This window comes from Carassius auratus, unplaced genomic scaffold, assembly GCF_003368295.1.
Source record: "Carassius auratus strain Wakin unplaced genomic scaffold, ASM336829v1 scaf_tig00216558, whole genome shotgun sequence".
Taxonomy (NCBI): Eukaryota; Metazoa; Chordata; class Actinopteri; order Cypriniformes; family Cyprinidae; genus Carassius; species Carassius auratus.
In genome coordinates, this window is record NW_020528631.1 from 670,957 (window position 1) to 685,071 (window position 14,115).

General features: G+C 35.9%; 1 protein-coding gene across 2 annotated transcripts in view; it reads right to left on the bottom strand.

The window, feature by feature from the left end:
* The window catches only part of LOC113098423 (MAM domain-containing glycosylphosphatidylinositol anchor protein 2-like), a 131,791-nt gene that overhangs the window by 5,135 nt on the left and 112,541 nt on the right, over positions 1-14,115 (bottom strand). The window contains exons 11-15 of one of the 2 annotated variants that reach the window (XM_026263485.1): positions 10,271-10,448; positions 8,692-8,709; positions 3,144-3,164; positions 2,552-2,707; positions 301-465 (exon numbers count right to left, since the gene is read on the bottom strand). In XM_026263485.1, the coding sequence (XP_026119270.1) occupies positions 301-465; positions 2,552-2,707; positions 3,144-3,164; positions 8,692-8,709; positions 10,271-10,448 (538 nt within the window). The remainder of the gene's footprint in view (positions 1-300; positions 466-2,551; positions 2,708-3,143; positions 3,165-8,691; positions 8,710-10,270; positions 10,449-14,115) is intronic. The other variant, XM_026263486.1, reaches the window with a different exon arrangement.

A 14,115-nucleotide genomic window follows, 5' to 3' on the forward strand; every position in this document is an offset into this window, starting at 1 on the left:
CTATTATAATCTTAATTCAAGTGATGAAGGAGTCTGACAATAATCAGTTGAGTTCTACTTTAAGGTTAACCCTGCCTGGTATAAATGTTTGAGAATGATTTAGAAAAGTAATCAAAAAATAATCAAATGTAATAAGTTACATTACTTTAATAAAGCAGTCGGAACAGTAACACTACATTTTAAATAGGGTAACTTGTAATCTGTATCCTATTACATTTCCAGAGTAACCTTCCCAACACTGATCAACACGAATTGGAAGTTAAGGATTCTTTATGATGTACTGTGCTAACAGTAACCCACCTATATGTTTCCCATACATGTGGTAGTAGAAGCTGAAGCAGTATGTTGGGTTGGTGGCCACATTCCCGTAGGGATTTTTAGGGGCAACATTGAAGGATGGAGTCAACAGTCGTGCTTTATCTCCTTCCAGACGTGGTCGTGAGGTCTCGATGTACATGTAGAAACCTGTACAAAGTGCACAAGCACATACAAATGAACTGATTTATTCTGATGCTGAATTTTCAGCATCATTACTCCAGTCTACAGTGTCACATGATCCTTCAGAAATCATTCTAATATACTGATTTGGTGCTCGATATAATTTATTATTATTAATTTTGAAAACAGTTGTGCTGCTTAAATTGTTTGTGGAAACAGTGATACATTTAAAGGGCAGCATATACAAATTACATTTGGCACAGTCATTTTAACTGTGAAGAATCAATGTCATACAGCGGCTCAAAAACTTCTCTCAGCACGCCTCCACCTATCTCTGCACTGACTTAAGAATAATCAATAGGACCTCAGTGACTCCATAGCACAGGACAAAAGATTTTTCAGTTCACATTTCTCATAGCCTCTTAAAAGGCCGTTTTCTTCTTTTCATATCAGGTCAGAGTGACTTAAAGAGATATTGACCTCGGTTTTTTTTTTCACACAAGCCCTTAAATATCCATTAATTGAAATATTAACAGAGTGCTGCATGAATGAGTCCTAAAACCCATGTTTTAGCACTTCCAGTTTCATCGTCCTGCAGTCAATAGTTTTTCAGAATGGGTTTTTGGTTAAATGCCTAAACATAAGGTCTGTGGTTAACACAAGCTTTAAGATATAAAAAAAAATTGATGACGGGACAAAATATATCAGTAATATGTCATTTTCTTTTAACAGTTTTGTGGGTTTTTTTGTCTTGAAAAAGGTAGTTGCTATCAAGTGGCCAAATGGGACTAAAGTGACTGTCAGGGACATTAAACATCATGACGATAAAAAGCTAAACTCCTGTGTCTATACTTGCTCTCTTCTAAACTATTCTAAATCAGACTTTGTAATTTATAATAGTGCTGTCAAAATTAACGCGTTAACTCATGCAATTAATTTTTTCAGTTGAACACGGGTTAGTCACCCCACTCACAATTGTTGCATCTGTATTTTTTTTTTCTTGACAAGAATTTTGTTTATTTAGACGCAGAATGTCTTTATGATCACATCGAACAGGAGAATTTTCAGATGTGCACAGATGCATTAAGTGTTTGATAACTTTATTCAATTTCCGTATATATTTCCTGCTTGCTGAAGGCTACAGGAAGCTAAATATGACATTTAGTATAATGGGTTTATGTGAAGATTGCTTTAAGTTCACTTAACCCTGTAAGGCCCACTGTTGTAATATTACAACATAATTTGTTAGCTTGACAAAAATAAACCTGCTCATGTTTTCTCTTCTCTCTAAAACCGATTTAGACAACTAATAGATCCTGTTGTTCAGTCTTGCAATTCTATTACATAAAAAAAAATAGGCCTGTTTACCTGGCCATGACGTCCCACAACCTGTGAACATCCCTTGAAGCACATCATCTTGTTTTTCTGGACTGGATAAATCAACATTCAAGTGATATGTCTAGATCATGTAGATATTAAGGTATTGTGAGGCTTCAAAATGTGCAAGAATGACAAAATTTGTTGATCATTTTCTGCAGTAATCTAAAAGCTAATGCAAAGCTCTTTTTTTCTTGAAGGAACCAGGGTGATGCTAACTTCTGGGATGAGGTCATCCCTGCAGCACTCTCTCTATATAACCCCACTTCAGATTAAATAAGCACCACAGTGCTTTTTCTGAACTTATGACTTGCATTCTCCAGATTCTTCTACTTTACCAAAGCACTAGACAAGCTGATTATATTAGTGATGTGTTGACCCATGGAAATGATCCAGTTGCACACCGGAGCTGTCATGATCCGATGTCAAGTTTAATGCCTGACACCATTTCTCTGAAAGTGCAGCTAATGGAAGGCACCGAGCATCTTCCCCTAAACGGCATCCAATCAAAAGCCAGCCTGCACACTCTTTTAGCAACATGAGAAATTGAAAGTGCCTTTGGACGCTAATGCTATTAGCCCCTCTCTACAAGCCTTCACTTTGCTGACGATGTATCCTTTTACTCGACATCCACCCACATTGATGAATGACAATTCATGAAATTACTTCTGAAAATTGTGATGTAATATTTTGGTGTAGTTCTAAATCTAAATATCTATATTTAAGTGCAGTATACCTTGTTTAGAGCCGGTGCGGTCGCTGCTGGGCCCAGTGTTGGGTGTATATTTAGTGTCCCTGGAGGCAGCACTATGTCTCGTCCAATCAAACTCTTCGGTTTTATCTTGGGTGAACATACAGATGGTGTCCTCTTCAAAGCCGCAGTGAAACTTACCTATGGATAGAGAAACAGAGCAATGAAGAGTGTGCAGAAAGTGCATCTGAAAAAGCTATAACAGACAATTCAGTCATTTCAGAACGATTATTTGTACATTAATACGTTTTTGGTTGTTTATAGAATCTAAAACAAACCCTTTTTTGATCTTTAGAGACATACACTTTTTAATACATTTTCTTAAGACTAAATTGATCCTAATCAGATTGTAGTATTCATGAAATAAGTCAACCTTTGCTGATGTTACATTTAAATGTTTGAATCATTCAATGTGTGTGCGCTGTCACAATATTTCTGATCACTAGAAACCACAAAGATGAAATGAAATGACAACATAATTCCTTCATCTTACAGATGCTCATCTTTTGAATGATAGTGTATGTATGCTGGAATGATACATAGAATAGAAATATACAGAAAATATATAATTACTCACTCCAAGGAGGATTCACCGGTGCTGTAAAACAGAAAATAGAAGAGGTTATGCATGCAATATCCAAGCTGTGAAAGGCTTGTAGTACATAGCTGGTTAATAAACCATTATAAAAAACAGCAAGGGACTCAGAGAGGGGAGAATGAATGGTGTTTGCCCTTGGAGAGAAGTGTTTAGAAAGTGCTTTGGGCATCATTACTGTATATAACACAGTTGAAGAGGGGAAGTGAAATAGCACGTCAGTGCAGGAGAGGTGTTTGTGTGGGGAGAGGACGCTATGAGGCTGTGCAATGCTCAGGTGAACCATAAAGACCTGTATCTCTCTTCATTCCATTCACAGGCAGCCTATCTGAGCGCGCCAGAGAGCCGTGTGCTTCCAGGCAGCCTCAATGAGGGCTAAGGTGCATTGTGGAACAAAGGTTTCAGAGGGCATGTGTGGAAAAGATAGTGCGACTGAAACCGATCCCTATTTCAACCAACTTAGCTCAGTGCCTTAATAGAATACAAAAAACCCCGTGCAATCCTATTTAAGTCGGAAAACTCTCTGGATCCTCCAAGAGCAGTGATTACGCTAAGCTGTGAATTTCTACGTAGGGTAGGGGAAAAAAAATCAATGGTCATCCTCTCAGAAAATGTTAGAAAACATGTTATTGGCAAGGGCTCTATAACTTCAGCAGAAGAATTTTAAGAAATACATCAATACGCGTCTCTCAAATTGACGTTTCAGCAGTAAAACGAGTACAGTGCAACAGTCGCCTTCTGGGACGGAAAAGTGGCATCGGCTCTGGCATCTGATCAGGCTCCTATAATGAGAGAGATTAGCACGACGGCGTTCAAACGCAGCAGATGTTCACAAGGGGTTGTCAGTGTAAATGTCTGCTTTGTGAACTGCAGGGGGAACAGCTTCCACACGAAATTGATGATACAAATGAAGAAGTAAAAAGTTGACAGGAGACGGAAAGAAATGGGAAATTCATTTGCAAATGTCTGTCAACATACAGAGAATTTACAAATGAATGAATGAGTGAATGATGGAAGTGTCATGGGAATCACAGCCTTAAGGGGAACAGAGGATTTTGTCAAGGAAGACAAAATGTTAACGAGTCTTTCCAGGAATGGATGCCTTTCCTGTTTTGGAGGTGATTTTTGAAGCATCTCAAGCTAAATTGATAAAAACTCTTACGTCTGGACGAAGGGTAGGGTAGAACATTTCAAATGGAAATGGCTGCTGCTTTCTCTGTTATCAAGGAGATTTTCTTGGCTCATTAACCCTCAAGAGTCAACAATATGAATTATTAGTGTTTTTTAATAATCACACTTATTTAAAATACATGAATAAATGTTGTAGTTTAATGTGATGGATGGATGTTATGCTAGACGACTCTCAAAATAAAAATAAAACTTATTATAAAAATTAATATAAACTTAGCACTTGAAAATTGATGTTACTTCCAATTCCTTATGCCTGTTAACTGTCCCTCACATTTTTGAAGACAGACATGAATGTGCATGATACAAACCAAAATTTTTATAATTCATGACTGAAAACATTTTGTAACATGATTTTGATGTACCATTTACATGGTAATGTAATGTCTGATTTTAAAATGGGTTTTAAAGGATGAATTTTGAGATTTTATGTTTTCAAGTGATATATAACTTCTGATGATTTCTAAAATGTGATAGAGAAAAAGGCAACGAGGAACTCTTTTTTTTAAACAAAGGTCAAAGCTCCTTTTGTAATGTAGATTTCTGAGGGTGCACTCTTGTCATAAATTCATCTATTACTTTTCCTACATAATGTTTAACAAAAATATTGGTAAAATATATATTTGGGAGTCTTAGACCTTTCCAACGATATATAGTTTGTCAAGATTAGATTAAATTTGATTGTAATATAGTATAGTCAGCGTAGGCGTCCCGTATACAGGACGGGGTGACATTTAACAGGTTAAACCTACTTAATTAAAATTAACATAAAATTACAGAAATTCATGTTTACATTTTTTGCCAAATATTTGACATTTGACATATATGACATTTTCTGTTAATTTTTAGATAATTTTTCTGTTTTTAAATAATTAGATAAAAGTAACTGATCTAATTTGAATGGGAAAGTCAATATACACTTTATCATGGATAATAATTAGGTTTTAATATATATATATATATATATATATATATATAAATATATTAAATGTCTGGCTATACAGCAATTCATATAAAAAAGCTTATGAAAATACTTTTGTTAAAATGTATTTCTTATAGAATGAAAAAAAATTAATTATTACAAATTACTAGATAATAGAACAATAAACAAAAAGATTGAATAGAATTATTATCAATAGAATAAAATAGAATTTATGTTGAATTAATCTTGCAAAACATTGCATGACTGCTAAACAACGTTACTGATAAAAATACAATCAATATACATTTAACACGTGATCACAAACAACTTCTCATACTAGCTGTTATACCCATTCAGTTCAGTTCAGTTCAGCTATTTCAGCAATTCACTTCATCATTCCATGAAGGTTACAGTTCCCTTTCTGTAAACAGCCCAGCTGTTTCTAAAGGGTAAGGAAGGGAGACCTGCTTTGGTTAAAGCAAACAGATGTTGTGCATTTGGAAACACGTGCTTGCATTAACTCGTTCCTTAAATTGATGGGCTCCATGCTCTCTCCTTTTTCCTCCCTCTCTCCCTGCATCCCTTTAAAAGTACAATTAGAGCTACTGGAGCAGGAGGCAAAAGCAAAACGTCAACATCATTAAACACACAAGCAATTAGACCCAGTATATCTCCCACTTGGAGAGGATTTACTCAGAGGCAAGCTTTAAGGTAAAACCCAAACATATTCAACTCTTTCATTTGAACAAGCAAGATAACAACATAAATGTGCAGAGCTGAGTAATAAATTGCAGTAATGCAATTCAGGCTAGATACAGTACAAGCCGTGCTGTCTTATCACAGAGACTGGGTTTTTGCGATACCCATAAAAAACCTGAAGCCATCTCAGAAACTTTATGTTACCATTGAGTCCAAGTAATCCCACACATAATCAAAGGCTTATAAAATTAATGAGTAGAATCATACATGCATCCTCATCAACATACTTCATATTAAAGCCTTTTGTTATAATGCATGCTCTGACTTATATTAGCATTTAAATGACCTGCAGTCGATCATTATTGTTAATATCATCAGCATTAAACAACTAAACAAACAAACAATGCCATTTATGACAACCATAGTGAAGTCGTGGTGAGGTGTACTAACTGTTTGACAATACACTTATAATAGCTTGTTAGTACTGTCCTCTCAGTCTGAATGTGTTCTCTGTAAGGCTCATCTGTAGCTGCCAGTTGGTGGCTTTCCAAAGCAATCTACAGGCAGCAGGCAAGTTTATGTGTTGAATAACTGCTTTATAGAATTAAACCAAATGACACAGTCCATCAATTCTTCTTGGTGGCTTGTTAATTTGTCTGGCACTGTCCATGCACTAATTTGAACCACAGCCATTCAAAGTCTTAACAAACACTGTGCAACCTTTGCCACAGGTTGTGATGGCTTGCCTTTCCACTAAAAAACACATTCTGGCTCATTCTTGTGAATACATTTTCTACATTCTGTATAAAAAAGTAAAATAAACCATGGACCAAAAAAATGATTGACCATAAAAATGAATTATTCACCCTTATGTCATTCCAAATCTATAAGATTTGCTTCCTTTTTAAACCCTTTAAACTTTTTTGTCCATTCAATAAAAGTCAACAACACTGGATCCCACTGGCTGAAAAACACGGAGACATTCTTCCAAATATATTTATTTTTTGTGTGTATTTCACAAAGGAATGCAAGTCATATGGGTTTGGAATGACACGAGGGTCTAAAAAATGACATATTATTAATATTTGGGTGAACTACCCTTTAACATTTAAAATTCACTGGTGTTGCACATGAACTGAAAAAACTATACACACTAAATTTACTGCAAGTCACTTTGGATTTAAGCATCTGCCGACTGCATACAGTAAATGTAAATGTAACTGTGCATTTTGCAGCTGGGATTGTGTAAAATGAAAAATACTAAACAATAATGAACTTCTTTACTTGGTTCATCAAACTGTCAGATTAATCAAAATAATGTTTCATTATTATTATGAGGCAAATAAGCAGTGTGACATTCAAATTCACAGACAGATAAATTATCCTGTTTTAATAAAAGTAAATATTTGTTTCTATTTTTATATATATTTTTTAATGAATGTAATTAATATATACCAATACACAAACATATTATTTTTTATATATTATTTAAAAATAATAAATATGACTATAATAAAAAAACAATAAAAAAACATACCAGTTTAGCAAAAATCCCGCCCAGCATAGGCTAGGGTTAGGGTGAGGAGTTAGTGTTTGGTGTGGGCCTTCAGAGCTGTGACTGACATGACCAATGAAATCTTTAGAATCAGCTGCGGGGCGGAGTTTTCGCTGAACTGGTTTGGGGTTTGCAATGACATGAGGGTAAGTGTGTTTTTAATTTTTAGGTGAACTATCCCTTTAACATAAGATATTAATAGCAATTGCACATGAACTGAAAAAAAAAACGTATCTTGAATGTAATGCAAGATACTTTGTATTTAACTATCTGCCAAATGTATAAACGTAGACATAAATGTGCAGTTTTAGCAAACCAACAGAAGGCATCCTCACAGAGAGCTTCTCCAACCATTTACATGCAGCTTAAATGCCAGTGTATGATTGTGAAAGCTGGGATATGGGTTGTGAGTGGTGTGATTGTGCTATCACCTTCTCCAGGTTATTGAGACAATTAAAATGCATAATGTCACAGTGGCAAAAGCTGGACCCTTTGATGGAAGTTCTCAATACAGATGGTCTTTTCCCATGAGCCCTGTGGCGAAATGATTTCAGGGGAAATGGAATAGCACAGAAGGAGACGTTATGGAATGAGACATTTTCAATTTTTTACCACTGGTATTTCCATTACCTGACACAAAGACGCTGTAGAGCCATAGGGCTTCATATCACATGGGCAAGCTTCTGAATAAACTATGACCAATGAGCAAATGAAATAATGATCAGATGAAAGAATAAATGATTTTTTGAAGATTTTTTTCTCTGCTTTTGAAATTGCACCTGGTCTGCACAGGTCTTCTGTGGCCTTTTCTTGCAAATCCCTAATTTTATATACCACACAGAGGGTAAAGGGCATTCACTTGATAGCTTTCACTTTACTTTAGTTTTGGATGGAGTCTAGCATGTCACACACCGGGACATGTCGACTTTCCACAGTATTTCAGTAAAGGCTTAAAATAAAGACAGCGCCTTTAAAGAGTCTCTAATATCACACTGGGGTTGTGAAGCTTGATAACAGAACACTGTGCACAGTTAATGAATGTGCCCAAGTGCATCCAGCCATTGGTGAGGTCATAAAGCTGCCACATCACGATCGGTTTTCCAGTAAAGAAGGGAAGGGGTTCAGGCACCACAGATGTAGGGTTTAGGTGACTTGATATACGTTACCTGCATCTTGACTGGCCTCTTTAAGAAACACAAAACAAAACAGTAAGATATACAGTAAGATATACAGCTCATAACATGAAAACATAGCCCATGTGGTCATCTTTTACAGATTTATATTTCAGTTCAAATACGTTTGTGTTTAAAATTGTATAAAATTAGGCAAGTTACTGTATAAAAATGTGCTCAGAGATAACCTAAACTCTTTGGGCCTGTAAATTATTATTTTTTATTTCTTTGTAATGTGATTGGGTACTTTGTAAATGACAACCAATCAGGTATCAGGAGACGAGAGAGGGGCGGGACGAACAACGAGGACAGAACTCATGTGAAAGAGACGTTATCTTAAACACACGAACCTGCTTTCACATTTACTTTATTTTGTTGTTGCTCAAGTTTGAGTATGCCCATGTGACACAGGCCTGCCACAGGAACTGAGGCATATTTCACACAGGATTTGCCGGCTTTGAGTTTTATTCTATTGATTTGTGACTGTTCTTAATTTCTTTCCTATTGCTGACTGTTTGATCTTAAATGAAAAGCTCATTTTGACAGAAAGGGTTTACCCACTTGTGTTTTGATAGCAACTTTATTGAAAGAATACAACCGTCTCACAAAATAATTATATATAACAGATTTGTTTAAAATAAGTACATATTAATTTTGGTTAACTTGTTGGCTTTGTGATGAGCTATATTTCGTCATCCTGATATCATATTTATCCTGCTATTCTGAGATAAAGGCATGGAATAGGTAGCAGTACAAATGTAAACAAATTGAACCAATCATATACAAGAACCCTGGCATCACCCATAAAATTACCAGTGACAGGAAGCAGTATTACAAATATGACAGCTGCTATTAAAATGCATGTCAACAGATAAGTAATAGGTGCATTTTTCATGTACTCAGCCAGCAGAGGTCTCTATTACATTAAAAAATAACAATAATTAAAATGTCCTCTGCTGGTCATTTGTTAGATTAGCAGATTTGTACACAAATATTAAAAGGAGATTTAATAATAAGATGAGGCTTTTGCACTTTATTTGGAGCTGTCAAATCATCTGAACCTAAATCAAAGGAAAATTGAATTATTTTTGATAAGTGACCTTGACTTTAAAACACACAGACACACATCACTGTCAGTATCAGTACACTAACATTCTCCACATGCAGATAAATATTTGTATTTCAACAAGCACACACACACACACATATATATATACATACATATACTGCGCTCAGTCAGTGGGGTCCAAAAGTCTGAGATCACCGGTGGAAATTTTTTATTTTTCTAACTGAATAATAAAACTTATGCATAACAAAATTATACTGAATGCATAATGATTTCAGAGAAAGTGTACTAAAGAATGAGTAATTTTGTATTTCAAGATGACTTTAAATCCTAGAGATTCCATATGGACTTTATTAGTAGGGATGCAATGATATTAATAAAAATTTTGTAGCTCTAAATTATCATGCAATGGTACTTTCACATAATAAAAAAAAAAACAAACAAAAAAAAAACAACCAGAGAAAAGTGAAAACAATCATGACCATAATAAAACAAGCTTTTTCTTACCACTGTAGCAAATGATCCTTTCCGTTGAATCCCCCTCTCCGAACCGTGTTATGGGTGTGAGGCGGACCTGGTAGGCCTCGGGTTTAATGAGTTCTGTGAGGTTGTAGGTGAGCAGTTCTCCTTTCTGGATGTTGTCTTCTATTGGGATTTCTTGCTCCCACCATCTCTGATGCCCCGTCTGAGGATAAGAGCATAATTATGAGTTCTATATTTCAACACCTTATGATAAAGCATCAAGCCAGCACACACAAGTAATGATTCCCAAAAGGTCCTTTTAATAACAGTCCCTAGGGAAGAAAAACATACGTCTCAGTCTGTACTATTAATTAATAACATAATTTCTTAATACTAATATTATAATGCAACACATACTGAGCGTAATATTGAAAAGAGCTGACCAGCTCTCTTTCTGTAGCCATTTTAATGTCTCACAGAGCTATTATGATATAAAGTCTCTTTCTCCTTAGTATTTTTCTCTGTCTGTATTCTTTAAGCTAAGAACACAGGGTTCTTTATTTCAAATTGAACTTTTCTGATTATAATGGCACTGGCCAATGGCATTATTCAAACTGAACCGGTGCGTTCTGAGATGGACTCACTTGTCCGATGCAAATCAGTACAAATGCTCTAAACAAACACCTACACACAGCAGAGGCGACATTTTCAAACAATGCTTTTCACAGAGGAAAGAAAGCGCATGGGGTGACAATCCCAAAAAGTTCCGGAACAGGCAAAAAATAAACATTATTGAATTTTTTGTGAGATACGTGAGCTGACTAATTGATTTTGACAAGGCATTTTAGCTCCCTGACCCTCTCAATTAAATGTTTACTGCAAGTTGAATCATTATGCAATATTAGAAGAAGTCAGTTCCTTGCTTCAGCTCGTGCTTGAAGGAAAGCACAAATGGATTTCAGCTGATGCCTCTTGTCATTATTGTGGTGGTAAAAGAGAAGACATGTCTGAATAAAATCCAGCACCTATAAGAAATCTTGCTGGATCTCCTGAAGGGAGCTGCTGGGCAGTAAACAGACCAGAATGAGTGTTCAGAATGAGTGTAACAGAGAATCTGAAGGTTGTGAATACCCAGAGCTTTCACTTGTCTGTAGGATTAAAAGTTTTCATTTCCAGCGAGGGTAAACACAAAATATTTTTTGTAGGAAAGTGCACAAATTGTGATCATCAAGTCCATTTGAAAAGACGTTTAAACCCCATTTTTCTTGAGTAATCTGACATGCACTATTTCTTTTTTGAAAGAACTAAATACTTTGATTTAGCAAGGAAGCATTAAATTGACAAACTTTTTATTTTTAAAACAATTTATTTTTGAATGTCAGATTATGTCCTGAAAAAAATGTATCATGGTTTCCACAAAAAGATATTAAGCAGCACGACATGTTTCTAATAAACGATTCTTGAGCACCAAATCAGCATATTGGAATGATTTCTGAAGGATCATGTGACGCTGAAGACTGGAGGAATCACTTCTAGATATTCTGGATATCAGTTTTGCCATCACTTTTAAATTATATTAAAGTAGAAAACAGTAAAAATTCACAATATTACTGTGTTCATTGTATTTTTTATTAAATAAATGCATCACTAACAGTGTTGTGGGTAACGCGTTACAAAGTAACGCGTTAGAGTACTCTAATTACTTTTTTCCTGAAATGTGTAACTTAACGCGTTAGTTTCGTGCGTAAGTAATCAGTAACTTCGTTACTTTTTTAAAAAAAGTAATCCGTTATTTTAAGGAAAGGAAAATCCCGACTGCAGCCTGCTTTTTGTCAGACAGTAGTCCTAGGTCTACTGTGCCACCTGCGGATGTATCAGCGGAGCCGAAGCTCTGTGATCGTAAAGTCAATGGCTGTGATGCGTCTGTGCCCTGCGCCTGACCCTGTGTGTGTGTGTGTGGGTTTTTTTTTTTTTTTTTTTTTTTCGAACTCCCGGCAAGATGGCAGAGAGGACAGCGTTTGGTTTATGGAAGTACGCACATTATTTTCAATTTGTCAACGAAAAAGAAAAGAACATAAAGGTAAAATGCACAATCTGCTTTGGTGAAAAGCTTCTGTCGACCGCCAAAAATTCTACCTCAAATTTAACGCTACGTTGTAATCACTACTTTGAAGAGTAAATGTAAGAAGACTGTGTTAAAGCGAATTTAGGCTTGTGACTGTGAGTGACACTTTAATAATAATTAGTTCGGCTATTAAGCGATTTGTCATTTGCCTGTGTGGTTATCATTTTTGTTTGACAGGCAGCTGTTAATTTCTGTTAGATCGTTGGCTGGCTGGTTGTTCATCATTTCTAAATGGAGTTAAATCTGCAAGCCTGTTTAAGGTTGTGTTTACAAGTAAGCATACTTGTACTTTGATAACTGCATTATTTAAAGTTAAAGAAAAATCAGGAGTTATCTTGTGGTGCTCATAATATACAGTAGCCTAGGCTACCCGGGCTGGGTAACGTTAGGTGCGAATTTTGATTAATAATATGTTCTGTGATAATAAATAAATAAAACGCCATGTGGAATAGCCGATTGCTGACTGTCTTTCCTGTTATTGTTATCCTGCAGTGTTAATTTAGTCGGATGACTGACGTTATTCATTGTCGGGAGTCAATACTTCTAGGTGCATTTAAAGGGGCCGAGGGCTGTGTGTGTCATGTGTGAGCCGCTGCAAACTGCTTTTAATTTTTGGTAACGCATGAGTACTCTAACGCGTTACTTTTATGAATAGGTAACGCTGTATCATAACTGATTACTTTTAATTGATGGTAACGTTGTAACCTAACTAACTACTTTCCAAAGTAACTATACCCAACACTGATCACTAATGAGTGCAAAAGGCGTCTTTCAGAAACATCAAAAAATTACAGACCCCAAACTTTTTGTATGTTAATAACATTAAACATTATTAAACATTAATACAAGTTTTTAAACAAGAAAAACTTCAGTGCAGCACCAAATGGATTTGCAATCTGTTTTAAAATTGCTGTTTGTCAAACCAACGGCAGACGGGTCATTGCTAGCATTATCATTGCTATAGGTCAGTCATTATTTTGATGGATTGTTGAGATCTTTTGGCCATCAGATTAATTGTGAACATTTGCAAACTTGAACTTTTGCCATGTGACAACAATTAGGCAGGCTGTTGAGCTTCGCCTCATGAATACTTTCTCAGAGCTTTGCTGACTGACAGCCAGCCGTACACAGACTGCCCGGACAGTCAGCCACGTCACCATGAGAATCACTGGATTCAAGATGATTGGTTAAATCAGTGGGGTGAGAGAGAGGAGGGGAGGGTGGCAGCGATAGCCCTGAGAAGTTGCCAGTGTTCCCATCAGGGTCTCTCTCTCTCCTGGTAACGAGATTTCCATCGCCAAATCCAATTACTGTTTATTGCTTCTGTGAGATTTCTAATTCCATGCCTGCAGATCTTGTAGAGAGGAAAAGCATTGGTGCGGGCACATATAAGAAAAGATAGACTGTTCTTCCCCCCAAAGCACCTTCCTGCTGCAATGCATCATACAACAACAGCTTATTTCAAAGTCTCTCCTCTTTAAAAAGATAGAGAAAAAAATCAATACATTCATAAGTGGTATTATCACAGAGGGCTTTAAGCAGCATTTGATCTTATCTATGTAAAGCGGCTAAACCTAAAACTCAATTAAACCCCATAATTTTGCATGGCAAAAAAAATTAACTGGCTCTTAACCTCCAAACAAAACAAGAAAAACCCAATGTCAAGTTTTTTTTTTTTTTTTTTTTTTTTAACACTAGAGCTAAACACTTGACATGGAGCATCCTTCAACACCATATTGGGTCATTAAAGAACTGAAATGCATCT